The sequence below is a fragment of the Vitis riparia genome, chromosome 10 (assembly GCF_004353265.1).
Source record: "Vitis riparia cultivar Riparia Gloire de Montpellier isolate 1030 chromosome 10, EGFV_Vit.rip_1.0, whole genome shotgun sequence".
Lineage (NCBI taxonomy): Eukaryota > Viridiplantae > Streptophyta > Magnoliopsida > Vitales > Vitaceae > Vitis > Vitis riparia.
This window is the reverse complement of record NC_048440.1, coordinates 832,788-855,885: the sequence shown is the minus strand read 5'-3', so window position 1 is coordinate 855,885 and position 23,098 is coordinate 832,788. Positions and strand designations below refer to the sequence as shown.

General features: G+C 31.9%; 3 protein-coding genes across 3 annotated transcripts; 2 read left to right on the top strand and 1 right to left on the bottom strand.

Annotated features, from left to right (window-relative positions):
* Window positions 1-1,692: 1,692 nt before the first annotated feature.
* LOC117923722 lies at window positions 1,693-5,335 on the top strand. Its single transcript, XM_034842151.1, has 2 exons — window positions 1,693-2,083; window positions 4,293-5,335. The coding sequence occupies exons 1-2, from the start codon at window positions 1,750-1,752 to the stop codon at window positions 5,237-5,239; spliced, it is 1,281 nt and encodes a 426-aa protein (XP_034698042.1). The 5' UTR covers window positions 1,693-1,749; the 3' UTR covers window positions 5,240-5,335.
* A 10,828-nt stretch (window positions 5,336-16,163) lies between these two features.
* LOC117924205 (probable LRR receptor-like serine/threonine-protein kinase At1g34110) lies at window positions 16,164-18,358 on the top strand. The gene has a single exon (XM_034842785.1). It carries the CDS (start codon window positions 16,351-16,353, stop codon window positions 18,160-18,162), a length of 1,812 nt encoding a protein of 603 aa, XP_034698676.1. The 5' UTR covers window positions 16,164-16,350; the 3' UTR covers window positions 18,163-18,358.
* Window positions 18,359-18,446: 88 nt separating this feature from the next.
* Window positions 18,447-20,709, bottom strand: LOC117924206 (high mobility group B protein 7-like). Its single transcript, XM_034842787.1, has 8 exons — window positions 20,570-20,709; window positions 19,671-19,753; window positions 19,527-19,578; window positions 19,333-19,440; window positions 19,191-19,248; window positions 18,935-18,979; window positions 18,762-18,848; window positions 18,447-18,665 (listed from the first exon to the last, which is right to left on the bottom strand). The coding sequence occupies exons 1-8, from the start codon at window positions 20,653-20,655 to the stop codon at window positions 18,612-18,614; spliced, it is 573 nt and encodes a 190-aa protein (XP_034698678.1). The 5' UTR covers window positions 20,656-20,709; the 3' UTR covers window positions 18,447-18,611.
* Window positions 20,710-23,098: the final 2,389 nt, after the last annotated feature.

Below are 23,098 nucleotides of genomic sequence, written 5' to 3'. Positions count from 1 at the left end.
ATAATTGAAATATCAGTTATTAACTACTATACTATTATTTCGATAAAGATAAATTTATCATAATATAAATAAATTAATATCTTAAAATTTAAAAAATTAAATATCTTAAATTAATAAATTATACAATTTTATATATTATTTATATGTTATATAAATTTATTATTTTAAGATTATTAATTTATTAATAAATCAAATATTCATTTATAATATCTTCTATTTATCAATTTATGTTTGTTGAAATAATACTAGATTTTTAAGTTTAAATATAAATAATTTTTTATTTAAGTATATTTTTAAAATTTCAATCATAAATTGTAATTTAATAGTTTTTAATTAAATTTGAAAGTAAAAAAATATTATAATTGAAATCTCAGTTATTAACTACTATACTATTATTTCGATAAAGATAAATTTATCATAATATAAATAAATTAATATCTTAAAAATTAACAAATTAAATATCTTAAATTAATAAATTATACAATTTTATATATTATTTATATGTTATATAAATTTATTATTTTAAGATTATTAATTTATTAATAAATAAAACATTCATTTATGATATCTTCTATTTATCAATTTATGTTTATTGAAGTAATACTAGAATTTTAAATTTAAATATAAATAATTTATTATTTAAGTATATTTTTAAATTTCATTCATAAATTGTAATTTAATAATTTTTTAATTAAATTTTAAATTTAAATAAAAATGAACTAAAGCCGCAGTTGCCAACCGCGGCTTTAGTTAAAAAATGAAACCGCGTTTCCCAACTGCGGCTTTCACTATAATGATGAAAAAAAATATATTTTTTAATGGTGAGGCACCTACGTGGCATCAAAGAGGTCATTTGAACAATAGTTTCAAAATGTGCCCGTTTTCAACATTAAGTTTCAAAAATGGGTCATTTTGACCCGAAACTCTTTTTGCCAAACCAAAAGATACATATGAAAAATATGTAAATACTTTTCACTTTTTCTTTTACTAACTCAATGGTTGAAATAAAATCTAATAATTTGATAAAATATATCGATGAGATACAAATTTATCAAAACCCATAAATATTGAGAAAACTCTATAAAATGATAGAAGAAACAACAATACATATATTAAAACTATTTTATCGAAAAGTTTACTATATATACAAATTTAAAAACATCATTATTAAAAACGATAATATATTTGATTTGAATAAATTGAAGAATAAAAAAAATGATGATATTTAAATAAGTATTTTTTATATGAAAATATTGATAGTTTTATTTATAAATTTATATTTTCTTGTGTTTAATTAGTATAAAAAATATGTAATAAGATAATTAAAATTAACATATTTATAGTAATTTTATTTCAATTAATTAATAATATAATATATAAAAGATATTATAATGTACTACCGCAATGTCACATGGAAGAAAAATAAACTCAATTTAATAGCTGGTGGATGCTTTTTTTTACGTCATGGAGAACGTGGTGGCACATGCTCTGTGAGTAAAAAGTTCTGGCATTTGAAATATAAAAAAGCAATCCCTATTCTCTGTATCAGTGTATCCATCCATGTAAAAAAATATTTTGCGTTGTAATCAACGTGGCCTATTCAGACAAGGACCATATCTCCTTTGGGATCAGTTGCGTCTCTCCCATAACGACCATCACCTTCCGCTCTTCTCTTTTTCTTTCTTTCTCTCTTCTCCTTCTCCTTCTCCTCCATCGTTCCCTTCTCTCCCTCACTCCCAAACGGACACTATGCCTTCCTCTCTATCTTCATCTCCCTCTCCGGACCTTCATCTCCAAACCCTCTTGGCCTCCGCTCGTCCCTTCCTTCGGGGCGAGCTTGAAGCCGTCCACCCAAAGCTGCCTTCTATCATCTCTGTTCTCCGATCGGTGGGCGCAGGCGAGTGCTGGCACAAGCATGGAAGTTTCCTTGAACATCTAGTCGACATGTACAAGATTCTCAAGCTCTGGAAGGCCCAAGAATCGGTATGTCTCTGCGGCCTCTTCCACTCTGCATACTCCAATTCCTATGTCAATCTCGCCATCTTCGACCCCTCCACTGGCCGCGACACCGTCCGGGCCCACGTGGGCTGTCACGACCCAAATTCCGGGCAACCCAAAATTTGACCCGTGACCCCAGGTCAAAGGTTTGACCCTAAGGGTTTCTCCTATTCCACGTTGGCAGTCAACCAAAATACTCTGGATTTTTTTTTTTTTTATCAATCCCACTAGAATTCTCATAAACTATAATATCCCAAAACTACTCAAAACAACAAGATTAAATAAATGTTCATTATAGTCCAAAATAAAAGTTCACCATGAACAACTTAATCAAATAAAGCTTCATAACAAATCCATGAGTCATAATTACTAAAACAAATCCCAAAATCCAAAAAGAAACACAATAACAAAAAATGCCACGCTCCACTAGGCCGCTCCAGGAGCATCCTGAAGTCCTCCCTGCCCCACCTGTGGATCCTCATGAGAGATATCTGCATCTAAAAAGGTATAACAAGGAAGGGGTGAGCATTTCCACATTGCTCAGTAGGGTGCCTAACACCCAAGGGGTTAAAGGGATTACTAAGTTTCAAGGAATACGAAAAGGACACTTCAACACAAAGGAACAATTCAACAGTATCAATCAATCACATAGTGTAATATATAATATTATACACAATCTCATAATATTCAACAATTACATGGATGCACATGAACGTGTGACACACAGTCATACAATGCACTATTGTTTTCGGGCTTTCACCGAAGGATACGCGTCCGCACCCAAATACACTCCCCATTCGGAGTCTTCCCGGGGTAACTTTTGGGTCTTTCACCCTAGGGATCTCTTTCCCTTCTTAATTCGCCCCACACGGGCTTCCACTTCTCATCTCTATTTCATTTTTTTCCATTTCATACACTTTTCACAATCTTCATAATTTTATTTATTTATTTCACATAACCATGATGCACATGAATGCCATAATTCCAATGTTCCTCAATAATTCAACAATTTCAACATTTCCCAATAATCCAATAAAATAATTTCACACATTAAAGTTTCCGATAATATCTCAAACAAATATTCAAAAATTCTCATATCAAAAATCTTGAAATTTTACCACACTTACAAAATTTTTCAACCATTATAATAATTTCTAACATCCAAAATTAACTAACTTTTTACCCTAAAATTTTCGAAAATATTCTAACCAATGCCTAAAAATTCACAAATCATTATATTTGAAATCTAACCCAACTTTTGGAATTTTCCAACCCATCTAATAATTTTTAACATTTCAAAATAATTAATTATCAATCAAAATCAATTTCCCGAAATTCTAAAAATTTCAAACAAATTCCAAATATTCTAGAAAAATTCATACAACACCTATAATTTCTAATTAACTAATAATGACAATATTTACAATTTTTTTCTCAAGGGAAAGACATAAAAATTTAAGTTTTAGGGTTAGGGTCCCCTACCACAAATCTGAGAATCTGGCCGTTAAAAACGAAATCAGCCACCGTAGGCTTGTTCCTCTAATCGAATAGAGTACTTCCTCCGAATTTGGGCCGAAACGGAGATCGTTTGGCCGTCCAAACGGCCGGTCAAAGATCCGGCGAGTGCCCTAATTTCCACAGCCGCCGCTCCTCTCTTCTCCCAGATCTGCTACTGTTCCCTTTTCCACTTAAGCCCATTTCTTTTCTTTTTAAATCAGCCCACTCAAGCCCATTTCTCTTTCTTTTTAAATCAGCCCACTTCACATGGCTTTTAAAAAAACCATCAGCCATTTAAGCCCACATCCAAGCCCAACTCAAAATCTAAGCCCAATCCATTATATTTATTTTATTTCTTTTATTTTCTTTTCTTTTGTTTATTCTAATTGTTTTATTTTATTTCCAATTCATTTTTTTTTTTAACACACAAATTTATTTATTACCAATCTAAAACTAGTTTTTCTTAATTTTATTATTCATCAATTTAATTTAATTGATTTATTTATTTTTCTTAATTAATTCTAATTAATCTTAATTTATTTATTTTTCATTTTCGTTTTCGTTTTTCGTTCCCGAAAATTTCCAATTTCTAAAATCCTAAGAAATTTTCTATCCTAAGGCTGACATGGCATAAAATTTCAACTCGTTTAATTGACCGACACAATAAAACGAAATTCACCAATCCGAAATTGACACGTGTTCTCCAAACACTTTTCTTTTTGACTTTTCAACCATTACACACAATAAGACTTTTCAAACTAAAATGCTAACGTGGCATAAAATACCCGGTCATTACATGGGCGATGCGGCCGAGAAGCTCATACATTTGTTTTGTGTCGTCCCGCGGCAGCCCCTCATCCACGATGATCTCCTCTTCCGGTATAGTGACGATGAGCTGGTGGAGCACCTCAAGGCTTCGGAGGTTTCGGTGAGGAATGCCAAGGAGGGCGGTGTGTTTAATGGAGATGAGGCTTGGAGGAAGAAGGTGAATTCCCTTGTTCCTTCTGGTGGGGTTACTGTGAAGCACATCAAGACTGGTGAAGATGTGTTGGTGTCGAGAAGGGTTGTGGCCATTTTCGTGATGATGACAATGGCTGATTCCAGTGACAAGCATTACGGGTTTCAGGACGCCTTGTTTGACAATTCTAACAGCCGCCTTGAGTTTTCTGGCAACAACTATGGAGCTTTGTGGCCTGGGGATGGCAAGCCTGGGCTGTGGTTGAATTCAATATCAAGAATGGGTGCGGTTTACTCATTGCTAGTGAGGGAGGAGGAGATTTTCATTAAAGAGAGGAAAAGAGTTGGTGGGGATCAAGTGGTGGAAGGCCGAGATGAGGAGTTAGAGCTTGTGATACCACCGGTTTTGGAGAACTGCACGAGGGTTTTGGGCGCAGAGGAGCAAATAGAAGCAAGAGATCTATATTGGGAAGCTGTTTGTGAAGGGTCAAAGAGAGGGTTGGATTGGGCTGAGGAGTTGTTGGGGAGGTGTGTCGAGAAGAACCCATTTGTGGGGGAGCTACATGTGGTGTTGGCTCAGATTTACTTGACAAATGGGAGGTTTGAGGAGGCCGAGAGAGAGGCTGAGGAGGGGCTGAAGCTCATGCTGGAGTGGGGGAGTCCATGGGACAAGAGGATGACTTGGGAAGGATGGATTGCTTGGAACAGGGTTTTGCTGATGAAGGCTAAGGAGAGGTCATGGCCAAACACTTCTTGGGGCATCATCAACTTAGGGCTTGTCAAGTAAATCATTGATGCATACAACACATTTAGAAGACCATCTTCCTCTTCCATCTGATTTATGAATCTACCGTGAATAAATGCTTTTAATTTTATTAAACTACGAATTGTATGGTTGTGTTTGAGCGCAGATCATTTTCTATGAATAAATTAATGGCTGTGTCAAGAATTAGGCATGTCTTCTACTAAAATATTGGAAGTGATGCACTATTTTCCCTTTTTCTAGTTTGATTGCTTTGTGAATGGTGGGTGGGGTATCATACTAAACCCAATGGTAAATCCAAATGCATGAAAGAACGGGACCATCTGTATAGCCGATGAATCCTCAAAATCCGTCAATGTGTGCGTGTTAGTGAATTGAGCCATATACTCACTCAAACCTGAAAAGCAAGCAATCAAAACAAGAAATTAAACCTAAGTGAATTGAGCCTAATGAAGTGTCTAAGTGATCCCATCCTAGAAAATGTAACCAAGTACCCTAAGTGGAAAGTGTCTAGCTAAGTGGAAAATGTATGAGTAAACTAAGCCTGAAATCTAAGTTAAGGTACACCTAAATGAGTTAAGTGGAAACACAACTAAGTGAAACTTAATGTAAACGGAAAATATCTGAGTAAACTAAGCCTAAAATTTAACCTAAGGTGTACCTAAGTGAGTTGAGTGGAAACACAACTAAGTGAAATTTAACGTAAGCTCGAAAAAACAGGTCACAATGAGGGTCCAAATGAGCCCCTCAACGAAGGGTTCCTGAAGATGGGTTAGAAAAAATAGGTTATATGAGTGTCAATGTGCCACCAATTGATGACTATGAGTTAAGAGAAAAGTAAAGGAAAACACCTAGTATCACATGTACTAAAAAAACAAAATGGAGGATCTATAATAATATTGTACCATTTTCCTTTTCAACTAGGACCAGTAATGTTGCCCAAACTATATGCCAACATTTGGAGACAAATATAAATATGTATATATATATATATATATATATATATATTGCCTCCCAATGTGTAAAGAATCCTTTAAAGACAAAATAATTTCGTCTTCTAATGTAGTATTACATCTCCAAATAATTAACCATCATTTTCTAATTCATTTCACAATGAAAGTCATGAATTTGCATCACAAAAATTTTCCTTGAAAAATATATTTGGTTATAATTTTAATTTTTGTCACAAGGTAAATAATTTTGGAGATGAAATAGTTAGTCCCTAAGAGTTCATTTCATATTTGGAATATGAATGAAAGTAAGAACATAAATAAAGGTGAATTACAATAATGCATAAGAGAGGGAGTTTTTTAAGCATATTATCATAGCACTGGGTATTTCCTACACTCAACATAAAAAATCCTTCATACCACAACATCTATCACTTTGGTCATTTTTTTAATTGATTTTTGAGAAATCAAAAGTTGTTTTTTAGACTCAATAAGAACTTATATGTTTGTTTCTCTAATTAACAATCATTAATACCACAAAACTTGACACTTTAGGTCTTATTTGGATTGACTTTTAAGAAGTCAAAAGTTTTATTTCAAGCTTAATAAGAACTTTTATATCTATTTGACTAATTTTTTTTAAAGAGCTTATGACTTACCAAAAATATTAATATTAAAGTTAGCAAAATATTACTTTTTGTAAAAGCTTTATTTTAACTTCTATAACAAGTTTTTCATGTTTAATAAAACTTTTACACTACTAATATCACTGTTTAAAAATTATGACTTTGATTTTAGTTTAAGTTTTTTGTTAAAACCTAAATAAAAAAAATTATGCCCTTTATCTTTATGTAGAGTAGGATTAAGTGTCTAGGAACTAAACTAGGCTAAGCATAACCTACTTGTCATTAATGATAAAAATATCGGTTTTCTTGAATATATCGGTAGTTGTATTTTATGGATGTATCAAGAAATATCGATAAAAATGTTAACAAAAAATATTGATAGGACAAAAATTGATCAAAACTGATGGATATTAAGAAAACTCCAAAAAATAATAGAAGAAATAATAATACATATATTAAAGCTGTTTTATTGAAAATTTTTATTATATATACAAATTTAAAACTCATTACTATTAAAAAGGATGATATATCTGTTAGGATAGAGCCCTTGAAACCATAACATGATATAATAAACTCTTAGTTTTTATTATTTATTTAATAAAGTTCTAATTCACTTTTATCTATCTTTTTTCTACGCATTATATCTTGTAAGATTAATACAATTATGAACAAACAAGGTTTAGAAAAGTCTTATTACCAAAAGGCTTGATGCATACGGTTAACTTCGGATTAACTAATCGATTAGATGGCACTCACCCCTCGATAACTTGATTTTGGTTCACTTCAATCTCTTTTGCTATTGTCAAAAGCTTCAAAGGCCTTCTAAGAATGTACCCCTTATTAGGGTTTCCCTCTCTCAATAGCCCATGGGCCTCAGTGGTCTCATAACTACCCAAAAAACCAAAGTCAAAGCCCAAGTTGAAAAATGAGTTAACCCACTAATAAAGTTGAAAAAATGAGCCCCCAATTTCTAAAGGTGCTAGGGTGGTCAGAATTCACTCCTCAATCTACGCCTTGTGAGTGGGTTTGGTTGAATCCCACCTCAATCTCCTTTAGATTTGAAGATTTTCAACACAAATGATTTTTTATTCAATTTTCTTAATAAGCTAATGTAGTTTACATTCATTAGCACATTAATTATATTATTAATTAATTAATTATATGTCAAATTATGTTTTGAAAATAACAAAACCTTGAATATAAACCTTCTCACAATTTAAATATTTGTAAAAGTTATCCAAACAAGCCCATATAGCTTTTAATTGAGGTAAAAAAAAAAAGGAAAAAATAAAAAACAGTTACCACCCTTAAAATAAAAAGAAAATAAATGTTATTTGAAGTGAATCAAAATTAAAAGTAGTCGGTCAATTCAAAGTAAAACGTTATTCGATGTGCCAAAACCAACCAATGACTTCAGAGTTAAAAGCAAAAAAACCACCATATAAAAAATCGAAGTAAATGTTATTCATAGATCAAGTATAGATTATATATAGATATTGATAAGTATAAAGAAGTGACATAAGTATATATCAAATTGTTTTGTATGATCGATTAGAATGAATGCAGTTGTCTCCATGATTATACCACAAATCATCTATTCCTCAAATACAAATTAGAATCATTAATTTATTTTTATTTCATCTTTCAGTAAGTAGTTTAAATTTAATAAATTAGAATAATTCAGAACATAATCTATCACCTATTAAATCAATCGTCCAATTGTATTAATCTTGAAAATGATATTCAAATTCAAATTTTAGAATGTTGGTTCTCATACATTAATGTTTTGAGAAATAGAAATTCATTTCACCCCATAGGATCCAAATTCTCCATCAATCTACGCATCCCGAAGAAATCCAATGAGTGGAATAATCAAAAATTTAATTCACCCACCATATTAATCATCATTTCTTTATCTAGAAGCAAGGTACTAATTCCAACAAACCATGTGTGAAGTTTGTTATACTATGAACGGGGATACAAATTGACTGATGTTAACTTCTCCTAATCACAAACCAAATATACAAAACAACCTTGATGAAGTGGGCACCAATCATTATCATTTAAAATGGTGAGGAACCATGCACACGAATGAGTGGAACCCCTAAAACCCTAGTAGCCTCCAAACTTGGAGTCCCATTTGGTGAGATCATAAGTATAGGGCAGCTAAGTAGGGGGGCCTATGGTTTATGGTACATTAAATAGAAGGGTATGCCCCAGTCATTTCCTCCAATGCCTTGGAATATGATTGGGTTGAGGTTTTGCCTTTTTGGTCTTCCTCCACAAGTTCCACCACATTTTACTATTTTACTATCATTGCTTAATCTTTTTGGTTTCCATCAAATTTGTCAATTCAAGCATGCTCTAAAGTTTTAATGGTATTTGGAAATCAATTTGGTATATAATATTTGGTGGTTGAAAGTTTTTGAAAAATATACATAAAACAAAAAAATAAAAATAAAGAAAAGGGTAAGATTAAAACATGTTTGGAATTAAAAAATAGAAAAAGAAAATTTATTTCAATTTCAATACATTATCATGTTTTCTTATCAAAATCAAAATCCACATACCAAACCTACCCTACCTTACCTGATTTCACTTTCCCTTTAATTATGTACCTTGCTTGAAGCTTTTATAAAACTAATTTATTAGCCTCTTTTTGTGACAACTCTATGAAACTAATTTATTCAATGGGACCATCTCACCATCTCTACTATTCTAGGCACAAATGTTGAAATTATCACAATTAATAAATAAATGAGTTATAATTTTTATAATATTGATAGGGTAATATAATATTCTTATTCTTAAGAATTAAAAATATCATTTATACCACCAATTCATCAGCCTTTTTATTGAAATTATATAATAATTAATTTTTTTTAAAATAAGAGTGTATTTGATAGTACTTTTATTCAAAGTATTTTCAATAAAAACATTTTCTCTAAAAGTGTTTTGAGGATAATCATCTCTTTAATGTTTCTTCCAAAAACATTACAAATGATTTTTCAGATTTTTAAAAGTATTTTCTAATTTTTTTTTTTAGGTTTGACAAATTTTAGAAAACACTTCTAAAAATATGAAAAACCACTTATAATTTAAAAAAATCATTTATAATATTTTTTTTTAAAAAAAACACTCATTAAGTAATTCTCTTAAAAATATTTTCAAAGAAAACATATTCACTAAAAATACTTCAACTAAACTTTTTCCATTATATGATTTTTTACAAAATAATAATAATAATAATAATAATTAATAATGTTGTAATGAAATGTGGAGGGCATCCATGTGTTGATAATAAGATAATGGGACCCTCCAAATGGCTACTTTGTAGAATAATGCACCCTTTACATACAAAATAGGGACCATGCCCCAAACTTCAACTTAAAGACTCTGAAAAAGTATGGGAGGAAGGTGGGCCTACAAATATTTATAGACCGCAATCAACGTAACCTAATTCATCAATCATCAATATTCCTCACACCTTAAAGAAGAAAAAAGAACCCTAATACAAACAAACACCCCCTATCATCATCTCCATGTTTTTTGAGAAGAATAAAGAACCACCACACCACACCACACCACAGTTGGATTTCCACTATCATTTTCTTCCATTCCCATTCCCCCTTCGGTAGCGCGTTCAATTCAACAATTACTCAAAAACCCAAAAAAAGAAAATAAAATTTCATTTCCAATCATAATTTTGATTTTGACCACACTCAATGTGGCAACAACATATCATTACTCTTTTTTCATGCTATTCTATATCAACCCTTTTTAATTAGGTCGGGTCATTTTCTCGTTTTAAAAATATAGATAAATAAATAAATAAATAAATAAATAAATAAATATATATATGATCAGTTAACAATAATTTTATAATAAAAATAATATCATTGTAATAATTCAAACTCAATCATATAAATATTGTTCTCTCTAAATTTAAAAGAGTTCTCATCACTTTAAAATATATCTACAAGATTAAAAAGAATTTATACATATATAACTTCAATAATTTTCTCATTTATCTGATATGTGATATCATAAACACCTTACATATAAATACAACGTACTAATTGTATTTTACGATATTATAAGGTCAAATAAGCATTCTTTTGCAGGGTCAAATAAACCTCTACATCGAAATTGAAATTAACTCCAATATCATTTATAATGACACATATCTAATCATGTAAAAAAATAATTTCCTTCTCTTCAATAATATTTTTCTAAAGTGCTTAAAATTTATTTTTCTTTTCTTATTTTCATCTTCTTTGTGAAAAATAAGGGTTTGTAAAGTGTAAATTTGTAAGTAATTTTTATAATATTTAATTTTTTATGATAAATCTAACAAGAGAATTTTGATTTGTTTTTGCTTCCAAATTTGGATTATTAAATATTTCAAAACCAATATCAACTATTAAAATTCAGCATAAAAAAAAATTGATTTTGAATATTTTATGATATAGAAAATGAAGTATGGAAAAAGACAAAGCTTAACTTTTTAATATTTGAGAGTTTTGGCTGCCACGCGCTTTAAGTGAGAGTGGGGATGGTGAGAAGAGACAGCTTTATGTTGACTGAGATAATTGTAAAGAGCCAGCTCACCACCCCCAAAAAGCAAATCAGGACCGTTGGGAAATTGACCAATCATAATCCAAGCCCTTTAAAAGGTGGACCCACAGTACTTTGACCCCCATTGCTTAACGGTGAAATTAGGATACGTGATTAGACAATCTAACTTGTTATTAAGAAGTCATTAGCACTTTAACAAAATTGAAAAATTCTTACTCTCATATTCCATTCACTTCACCCACCAACAATATAATCTAACTTGTAAAGTACTGCAGTCGTTTGCGCAATTTTCGATTCCACATATATATTCTCGTTATCTTCTTAATCAAGTGTTTATTTGGTATTTTTTGGGAATAGTTCATTTGAGACAAATTTGTTTGTTTAAATCTTTAGGTAGAAGCTAAAAATTAAAGGAAAAAGTATAATTTCAAATGGGTAAAATTGATATTTGCTTTCTGTTTTACTAGACCTAATTTTATCAATTTTATGTTATTGTGATATTTGTTTTTATATGTAATTGGACCTGTCATTGAATTCTAAAACTATTTGAAATCGATAAACTTATAATTAACATCTTCTTTAGGTAGTCGTATATCATAAGAAAAAGTTTTATGATAGAACTAAATCGAAGGAGAGGGCAATATGAAATAAATAGCAAATGATATAGTTTCGTTGAACTTATGAGGCAAAAAAAGAAATCCGCATTATTAATTGAGATAATGAAGTTGCAAACAAAAGGAGAAAATATCGTACGAAAGGTGGGAGAATAAGAAAGTTGGTTTCAAAGAAGATTAGTTGAATGAGATTATTGAAGTTACATTAAACATAATTATGTTTCATCTTGCCAAGATCAAAATATATATATGTAACAAAAAGAAAGAATGAATGTCTGATTATAGAACATTTTCAAAAAAAATTCATAAATGATTTTTTACAACGGTTTTTTAAACTAGTTCTCTAATATTTTATATATAAAAATCTATTTTAGAAACTTGGAAATTCTCAATCTAATTTTTAATATCTTTTAAAAACAACTTTTATTTGTAATAATTTATTTTCAATTATTTTTTATATTGTTATAATTATGTTTTAAACAAATCCCAAAAAAAGTGAAAACAATCAAAATATGTTCTTAAAAACACATTATTTTTAAAATAAGTTATTAAAAAACTACTTTTTATCAAAAAGTTATTCACTATTTTGAACTTGGGAAACAATTTTAAAAAACAAACAGCTTTTAAATAAGCTCAAAATTATTCTTACTTTTTTTTATTAAACCTGTTTTAAAACCATTTTTTTTTTTTGAAATAAAATTACCCCAAATTAGTAAATAAATCATGGAAGTTAGTTTTAAAAAGTACATAAGTTTTACCACAAAATAAGCCTAAACAAAACCTAAGTATACTTACCACATAATTAAACAATACCCATTTAGCTCATAGCATCTAACCACCCTAGTTCCACCATTCTCAAAGTAGTTGAAGTATATATTAAATTTATCATGCCATCAATTCAATCCAAAGAAAATGACAAATAGATTGAATTCTTATTCCAAATTATGCCCTCTCCGAATCTTCCATCTGAAATATATTTTAGAATTTGTTAATCAATTATTTTAAAAAGCATTTCTAATTTTTGTAATACTTGAAAATTTTCGTCATTCAAATATTAGAGAGTCCAAAAACGTTTTCTAAAATAAATGTCAAATACACTCTTAATGTGTTAATTGTTATATATATATATAAAAAAAAATGATCTATGTTGATAAAGGAATGTTTTGGACAAATTTGGGAATTGTTCCTAAAAATAGTTTTCTACTTTTAAAATTTATAAATAAATAAAAAATCTTTTAACCCAAAAAATATGTTTTAAATTTTTTTTATTGAGAATTGTTTCAAGTATTTTCAAGTGTATTTAACAATAATTGTAGGAAGTATCTCTAATATTTGTAACACTTAAAAATTTTAATCTTTTAAGTATCAGAAAAATCAAAAACACTTTTAAAATCACTGTTAAACACATTTTTCATATGGTTTATAAAGTATTTTAATAACAAAAAAATATAAATAATACATAATACCTTAAACTGCTTTTAATATTTGGGTTATTAAACATAATATTATTCTTTAAAATGTTTTAAAAATTATTCTCAAAAATTATTTTTAAAAACATTTTATAATCAAACACAACCTCAAAAATTTAAAACTAATTTAATATACTAATTGAATTAATATTTTTCCAAAATACAACAACTCTAGTTATAAAAAATATGAAAAGAAAAAGAAATAATATACCAAAAGAAAAGTGGAAATTAAAGAAAATACTAATTCTAGTATTTCCTAAAGAGATGGAATCTAACCACCCATAGGGCCAAGAATAGGCTTCTTTACCTTTTTAACCAAAAAGTGGGGCAAAGTTTATTTTAAGGATTATAATGTCTAGAAACATAAGATTGTTGATTATATAGAATATAGTGCCAAAAAAGTGACTATTCTTTAACAAGTAAATGCAAAAAAATCAAAGCCCATTATAGCAATGGAGTATAGATCTTTATCCACTCCTAGAGAAGTCAATTTGGGTATTTGACAAAGCACATTTGCTTCCTTTCTTAGAAGGGTTTATGTTGTTACTCATTAGAATTACTTCACTTTATCACAAATTAGGTAATGGTAAAAATAAATAAAAGAATAAATTATTTTATTAAAAAATTTCAAAAGCTATATCTTTATTACTTAAAATTTACTTTTAATTAGTTTTAAATTCAGATAACTTTAATTCTTTCTTTTTACTTATTTTTAAACTTTAAGATCGTTGGAGTTGAGTGGGTGTCTAGGTTGAGCTAACCCAATTCGATCTAATCAAATAAGAAATTGAGGAATTGTATAAATAAATAAATAAATAAAATATTTCTATCACATTGTATATTTTTCTCTAGAAAAAAAAAAAAGATCAAGGAAGCTCGAAAAATGGTTTTGTGCCGTAAAACGAAGTGATTCTCAATTTTAGTGTGATTTTATTCACAATTTGGAACAAATAATTGAACGGTAAAACAATTATTCTTTTAAATCTTAGATATTTCAAAAAGATAATATGAAGTTTTTCATAGAGATGGTTGTGGTATTAAAATTAAAATTTTATTTTAATAACATTTTTCTCTTTTAATCATTTTCTTAGGGTGTGATCAACATAAACTCACATGTAAGAATGTCTTATCAACACATGAGTGATAGTATTAAATAAAGATTTCACATTTTTATTATTTATTATAAAATAAAATAAAAGGTCAAATTTTACTAAAAATGTTGGTCATGATAGGATTTAATGAGAGAGATTGGGGTGAAAAAATATGGGAGTGGTTGGGAGTACTTGGCAGGTTGCAGAACAGAGGGGTGAGTGTAGTACAGCCCATCAATCCAAACCACAACTTTTCTCATCACTTTTCTCAACATTATCTCTTTCATTTCTTCCAAACATTAAAAAGCTAAATCGACATTTGTGGAGTTTCTATCCATTATCCTCTAATTTGACCTTCCTTCAATTATGGTAAACAATGTTTTAAAAAAAAAATTACATGATGTTTTAGAGAGCAAGGGAAGAAGGCTATCATTTGGGATAGTTTCGTATTTTTTATTTTAGCCCAAAGTTAAAAAAAATAAAAGTCAAATTCATAATTTTAAAAAAAATAATATTAATATTATAAAAGTTTTATTAAATATATAAAATAAAATAAAAACTTTTATAAAAAATGACAGTTTTGAAGTATCATATTAAGCTCTTTTTTAAACTTATGATTTTTTAAATAAAATTGGCAAGTATAATAACTCTTATTGATATTTTTAAAAAAATATTTAGCTTTTAATAAATGGATTCGAATAGGTTGAAGTTGTCAAAATATATATATATATATATATATATATATATATATATATATATATATATATATATATATATATATATATAAAAGTAGTTTAAATTATATTTAAAAAAATTAGTATTAAAATTATGGATAATTTTAAAATTTTAAAAGTATTAATTAAATAAAAATTTATTTTTAGCATCATATTTGAGAAAAACCAATTTTTTTTGTTTTTATAATTAAAATAAATATTGTTGAAAGGGGAGAATCTCACATTTGATAGCTTGCATTTGACTCTTAAAGGTGAAGATATTTTTACATCCCATAAACCATTTTGCTTTACATGAAAAGTTATCTTGTATTTATTAAAGATGTTATATAACTTAATACTTATACCGCTATAAAATTTTCATAATTTTAATTAAAAATAAAAATAAAAAGAAAATGACTTTTAAATAAAAATATTAAAATTATTAATTTGGCTCAAAAACTTTTACTTGCATTTGTATCATTTGTTTCACACAAAATCTTTTCTTGTACCCATTAATGAATATAATTTCGTATTATGTTGAATGAGGAATTTAATCTAAAAATTTAAATACCTAAATATTTGAAAAACAAATAAGTTTCCTTAGGAAGTTTACATTTCTCAGAGACCATGCAAAACAAAGAAGATATGGACTATGATGAAAAAATGGGGGTTGATTTTGAAAAAAGGTTGGAGCTAGGAATTTGAATCTTGTGGCGCTCCAACGTTCAAATGGAATTCAGTTTCTCGTGATACATCAAACGGTCACAAATTTCCATGTGAATGAAATTAAACTGCCTCATGAGAGAAAATGTTTTCCCTAGAAAAGAAAAGAAAAGAAAAGAAAAGGGAAAACCCCTTTTTCTCACACTGTCCCTATAAATAAGAGACATTGTTGTTCAGAGTCTTCCAACCACATTATAGTTTCTGAGTCACAGACTTCTATTTTAAACTCTCTTTTTCATCATTAAACCTTCATGCCTACGTGAAGGAATAAACCAAAGCCCCATGCCTCTCTCTGCTTTTCAATCTTTGTTTCTTCATTAAAATAATAGGTATACATTGTCAGATCCCCAGTTTTCCTGGGAAAACCCCCTATGTTTTTCCAAACAGACCAACACCCACTTCCCAAAATGCAGAATCTGAGATGGGTTTGCAAGTATCTGCTGATTCTTTCACTCTGTCATATGGTCTCAGGAGGGCTAGCTCAGAGTCAGACCACCCCAATTTGCTATGAGGCTGATAGGGCTGCTCTTCTTGGGTTCAAGGCCAGAATTTTGAAGGACACCACTGAGGCTCTCTCTTCATGGACTGGTAGGGACTGCTGTGGTGGAGGTTGGGAGGGTGTGGAGTGTAATCCAGCTACAGGGAGGGTTGTTGGGTTGATGTTGCAGAGGCCTGCGGATAGGGACAGTGGGATCTACATGAAGGGCACTCTGTCTTCTTCTTTGGGGGCTTTACAGTTCTTGGAGGTGATGGTGATAAGTGGGATGAAGCACATCACAGGAAGTATTCCAGAGAGCTTTTCAAATCTAACCCACCTCAAACAGCTTGTCCTAGAGGACAATTCACTTGGAGGGGCCATTCCTTCAAGTCTGGGCCACTTGCCTTTACTCAAGGCCATCTCACTCAGTGGCAACCGATTGAGAGGTCAGATTCCTCCAAGCTTTGGCAATTTCAGAGGGCTTGAGCAGTTTAATTTGGGAAGGAACCTCCTCACAGGTCCCATCCCACCCACCTTCAAAAACCTCAATAGTTTGCAGTACTTTGATCTCAGCTCCAATCTCATATCTGGGCTCATTCCAGATTTTGTAGGGCAGTTTCACAATCTCACCTTTATAGACTTCTCCCACAACCAATTCTCCGGGCAGATACCCAACTCCATCTGCAGCTTGTCCAGCCTTTTGGACATCTCCTTGAGCCATAACAAGCTCACTGGAAGAATTCCAGACCAAATTGGGAGCCTAAAATCCCTTACCACTCTTTCACTGAGTAACAATCTGCTTACAGGTCAACTTCCAGAATCCATCGCAAGAATGCAGAACCTTTGGCAGCTCAATTTATCTAGAAATGGGCTCTCGGATCCTTTGCCCGGTGGCCTTCCCAAGGGTCTTCCTTCTCTATTGTCAATAGACCTCTCTTACAACAATTTCAATTTAGGCACCATTCCTCAGTGGATCACAGGCAGAGTACTTGCAGATGTCAATCTGGCCGGCTGTAAACTGAGGGGAACCCTCCCAATCTTTTCAAGACCTGATTCCTTGACCTCCATAGACCTCTCCAATAACTACTTCACTGCTGGGATTTCGAATTTCTTCAGAAACATGTCCAGTCTGCAGAAGGTCAACCTCTCACACAACCAATTGAAATCTGATATTTCAGTACTCAGATGGCCACAGGGGCTCTCTTCTCTGGACCTCCACTCGAATCAGCTTTATGGGTCTCTGTACACAATCTTAAATAACACAAGCAGCTTTCTGGAGGCTATAGATGTATCGGGCAATCAGATTTCAGGTGGAATTCCCGAGTTCAGTGAAGGTTCGAGTTTGAAGTCTCTCAACATAGCAGCAAACAAGATTGCAGGGCACATCCCAAATTCAATCTCAGACCTGATTGAACTGGAAAAATTAGACATCTCCAGGAACCAAATAACTGGCACCATCCCTACAAGTTTGGGGCTGCTGCTGAAAATCCAATGGCTTGATGTGTCCGTCAATAGGCTCACAGGAAAAATCCCAGAAACTTTGCTGGGAATTGAAGGCCTGAGACATGCTAACTTCAGAGCAAACAGACTTTGTGGTGAGATCCCACAGGGAAGACCATTTAACATCTTCCCGGTAGTTGCTTATGCACACAATCTCTGCTTATGCGGCAAGCCAATGCCACCATGTAGGGGGAAGCAGCAATAGAGGATCATGCTCATGCCCACATGAGCACTGTCATGTAGCAGAGACTAGCAAGTAGGTTTGGTTTTCTGCAACAGAAAAAATCCATTTTTCTTGTTACAGGAGAATAAATTTCTTTGTTCAATTTCATCACCCCACTTTCAATAGTGAAGAGACCTTGTTTCTATAAGTTGAAATACAATTTTATTCTTCTGTCTGAAGTTGTTCTTCGCACTCCACTTGATTTTCATTGAACATGTATCAGAAAGTATCAAATCAATATTATAGAAAGTGAACAAGAGACACGGTTGGAAGCAAATGTGAGAGCTCAATGGCTAACAAGAATATACTTCTTTCAGAACATTTTAGAAACTCCAAGCATCTATGAGCTAAATAGAATTCAAAATTTACAAGGGTTCAGAACCCAGTTCAGCAAAAATAGTACACTTGAGCTGAGAGCATCCCATCTTAAACTACTCATCATCTATTAATTCCAGATCAGGTTCCTTGCCTGAGCCTCCCTCTTCCTGAAGAACCACACAAAACCCAATTAGTCTTTTCAATAAAAACACAAGGAAAATCCAAACATCAATGGGGACCAAGAGACTGAGAATTCAAAGGACCTCTCCATTCTCAGCATTGTAAGTCTCCATTGCCTTGTCATACTCAGCCTTCAGATCAGCAGCTTTATCCACGTAAGGCTTCTTCTCCTAAACACCAAATGAGATTCAGGGGTCAAAAATCATGTATTTAGAACTCTTTTAAGTGTATTCCAAAACATCTGATCAGAACTCACTTCATCAGTCATAGACTTCCATTTTTCACCGCCTTCCTTTGCAACCTGGATTAGCCAAAAAAAAAAAAGCATTCCTAAATCAACCATGAATCAAAACACTATAAATAACAAAAAATAGAGGATATAAGTTTAATTTCAACTGTTGAAATGCTGGATTTATTTGAACAAAAAACAATACATTTTAAATTTATTGTACAAACATAATTAATTTTCAAACAAGCTTTCTTAAGAACCATGTCAAGGGTCTGATTCATACCACAGAAACACTCTTAGAGTCTGGATTTGATTCCTTATATTCCTTTCTGAAATCATCCCTGAAACATAAAATATGAATCAGTACAAAGTAATCCATGTTAATCAACAGAGAGACCATCAACACCACAAAAAGAGAGGCTCACATGAAGAGAAAGAAAGCTGTGGGAGGCCTCTTGGGCATGTTTGGATCCTTCACCTTCCTCAATCTCCTGGACTTCTTTGGCTTTGGTTCTGCTGTTGTGGCATTCTTTCTGTATCAAATAACAAACCAAATCATCAGCATTTCTTTGCATGCACATCCAAGGGTTTGACAATGGAGCATAGAACTATATATTACTTTTCTGCTGGCTTCTTCTTCACATCTGTGACCTTCTCCACAACCTGGGCCTCTGCAACAAGAAAAGAAGAATACACAAAATCAATGTCTCTTTCTCTGAGGAATTTTCAACCAAATCAGATAGGGGGACTGACAAAAACACACCTAAATTTAACTTGATTTTAGCCTCAAGACTGCAACTGTGCATGTCTATAAGCACCACTGGGACATCTTTCTTGCATTCTTCACTGCACAATCAAAAAACATTCCCAAATTTTAAACTAAAATCGGTAGAGTGTCAGCATAAATCCCCACTTTTATTTACAGGGAAAATGAAAATACACTATTTACTCAAATATAAGACCATAAAATTGCAATTTCCCATTATGGGACTCATCCTTCCCAGCAGCCAAGCAGAAGGGCACAAAAATCCCCTTAGCAAAAAGACCACACATAATGAACAAAAAAGGGAAACTGAAGGGCAATGGAGATCATCAACCTGGTTGCAGAGAAAACGAAAATGAAAAAGAAACTGAAAAATAAAAATAATAAAGCACTGATTTCTCAGTTTTCTCCTAATCTTTCCCAGCAACCAAACAGATGAATGCACACCATCTATTTCGCAGCGCTTACACTACAATAACAAGACTTCCACATTTCAAAATAGACCCAGTAAAGTATCAACAGAAAACCCCTGTCGGTTGCCCAAAAAGCTAAGAGAACTCTAAATTTTCTAATTATTTTCCTCATCTTCCCAGCAGCCAATCAGACGAATATACACCATTCGGCATCTTCTTGCAATTTTCACTCCACAATTTCCCACAGTTCATATCAAAATCAGTAAACAATCAACAAAAACCCTTCGCTTAGTTGCCCAGAGAAAAAAAACAAACAAACAAACAAACAAAGAGAGAGAGAACTCCAGCTTCCCGTTACCCCTATATTTCATGGCAACAGAACACAAGCGGATAACAACGAAAAGGGTAAACAGAAAACGAAAAGAACTTCAAATCCCCAAAATCATACTCGACTTTCCCATGAAGAAACAGGAAGAAAACGCATACCATCTGATAAAAGCACTACCGTCTCTGGCGCGTTTGAGAGAACTGGTCTCAGCTTCAACCCTTTTCCTCTGCTTAGGTCCAGCCATCTTCAGAGCTCTAGAGAGAGGGTGGAAAAGAGATCGAGAAAGGAGATGAAGAGACAGGGAGATTGCTTTGATTTTTAATGAGACAACATTGGAGGGAAATTCAGAAATGCTTTTGTTTTCGATTTGCCGCCTGTCAGTCCCCGCCATTGTTTTTTTTATTTGACTCGGATTGATGACTTGGCTTCGTCATCTGCCGTTGGTTTTGGCTCTCATTACATGGACCGTTGTAATTGAATGTAGAGTCGAAGTGATTTTTGGGTTAAGGCTTGGGCTCCAGAATTTGGGTTGGGCTCCAACTCGGCAAATTGGGAAGGGTTGGCTCATATTGGAGCCCAACCCAAATTGAAGCAGTCATTCCCATCTTACACACACACCCACGTGGGATTTAAGTACTGTACCAAAAATTCTCATTTCCTCTTTTACCCTTCTTATTCTTCCAAACAAACAATCCCCAGCCTCGAGCTATTTTTGTGGGTAAAATAAGTGCAGGCAATCCTTTTACAATGAAAATGGTGAAAAATAGCAATAATTTAGGGCTGTTTTGTAACTGTATTTTAAAATAATTATGAAAATATTTTTAAAAATTAGATTTTAAAAATTGTTTTGTGATTTTTTGTAAAACAAAAATATATTTGAAAGCCTAAAATATTTATAATCTATTTTTAATATTTTTAAATATGTTTTAAAAATAATTTCTATATTTAATGTTTTATTTTTAATTATTTTACATATTTATATAATTATTTCTTAAAATATTTATTAAAAAATAAATAAAATAACAGAAAATAACTAAAAATGTTCTTTAAAAACATCATCTTTTTTGCTCTTTAAAAACGTAAAACAATTTTTTATTATCAAATATGTTTTTTATATTTTTATTTTGAAAAACAAAAAAATGTTCTCAAAAACAATTTTCAAACAAACTCTTTTATTCTCAAAAACTTTATTAAAACAAAACATTATGCAGTTAACTAGTAAGTTAACAATATTAGGACAAATGAGAATCTATTAAATAAAAATTAATGAATTAATAATTTGTTTATTTATTGATTAATTAATAAATTATTAATTTATCATATTACTTCTTATTTTTTTCAAGAGATTATATCTAATATCATTTTATTATAATTAAGTGGATTAAATGTTTCGTTCTACAAATTAACTATTTTCCATGCATTTTATTGAAACAAGTAAAATTCATGAATGGACTTATTTTTTCAAAAAGTTATTTAATTATTCAAAAAATAGAGCATTACATTGTTCAATATATCACATCATTTTATTTTATGAACATTTAATCAAGCAAAACTCTATTTAAGTAGACAAAAAACATAGCACAACGCATCGTACAATAACGGCTTCTATGGGAGCCTTCCTCCATGTGTCAGTCCATGTGGCACACCCCTAGAGCTACCCGAATAATTGCCAGAGTGCTCAAAGCCTTCTCTTCGGACCATTAAGACATGCAGCAAATGACACTGGACTCCTTAGGTGGGCGAAGTCTTCTAGCGAGCCTTCAAGTCCTCCTTGCTATATGAAATGATTTTCCATCCGACATAAGAATGACTATTGGGACCTTTTCCCATTTCCACGTCTATATCAGTGGATTGTCATGCATTGTCCCATACCTTCAGCAAGTTGAAACGATGGGCAGTTGCATCATGATGCACACCTATCAGCTGCCCTAAACTACAATGATTGCCTTGTCACCTACATGATAGCCATCATTGCAATAAAAGTCAAAATGTCAACTCAGCACTATAGTGCCCCCCCTCCCCTCTTGAGCACTATAAAAAGCCCTCCTAAAGCATAACCCAGGTACGTATATCGAAGCTTTCATTCTCTTCCAAAAAAGGTTCCAACCCACTTATGTCTGACTTAAGCTTTGGAGGGGCGTGACCGAACAACTTGTTCGGACCTCCTTTGTGCAGGGAAGAAGCTTGCTCAACCTCTCGACGTTGGGTAGAGACTCTTAATAGCACAACAAAGGGAGGATCTAATTCCAATTGACCTCGCACCAACATTGGCGCCATCTGTAAGAAAGCTTTAAGGATGTCAACGCCCTCAAGGAGCTGATCGTCAGCCATGGGTAACGAAGGCTACTTCGACTGGCGTGAAAACATAGAGAGACACTAGCAAGAGAGTGAACAACAAGTGCAAACCCTACTTCGCGAGACAAGGAGACTTCAATAAGAGAATGACGTGTTGCATATCCAAGTATCTTTTTGAGGCCCCTCTCGTAGTCGACAACCTAAAAGCCAGCGAACGAACTCCAAACAAAACGAAGAGGTGTCCTTTCCCAGAAATGCAAAGTTCCCCTATGATAGTCAGGAGGTACGACTTAAAGAGAAGTTTCCACTAACTTGTCCAACGTTGTTAGATGAAAGCTCCGACTCCACCCGTATCTTAACAAAAATGAGACGTGATAGGAAGTCGCAACTAT

Coding starts and splice junctions, on each gene's coding strand:
- LOC117923722 (XM_034842151.1), top strand. CDS start 1,750: ATGCCTTCCTCTCTATCTTCATCTCCCTCTCCGGACCTTCATCTCCAA. Junction 2,084..4,292: donor CGACACCGTCCGGGCCCACG/TGGGCTGTCACG, acceptor CCGGTCATTACA/TGGGCGATGCGGCCGAGAAG.
- LOC117924205 (XM_034842785.1), top strand. CDS start 16,351: ATGTTTTTCCAAACAGACCAACACCCACTTCCCAAAATGCAGAATCTG.
- LOC117924206 (XM_034842787.1), bottom strand. CDS start 20,655: ATGGCTGGACCTAAGCAGAGGAAAAGGGTTGAAGCTGAGACCAGTTCT. Junction 19,249..19,332: donor ACAGCTTTCTTTCTCTTCAT/GTGAGCCTCTCT, acceptor TTTATGTTTCAG/GGATGATTTCAGAAAGGAAT. Junction 18,849..18,934: donor GGAAGTCTATGACTGATGAA/GTGAGTTCTGAT, acceptor TTTGGTGTTTAG/GAGAAGAAGCCTTACGTGGA.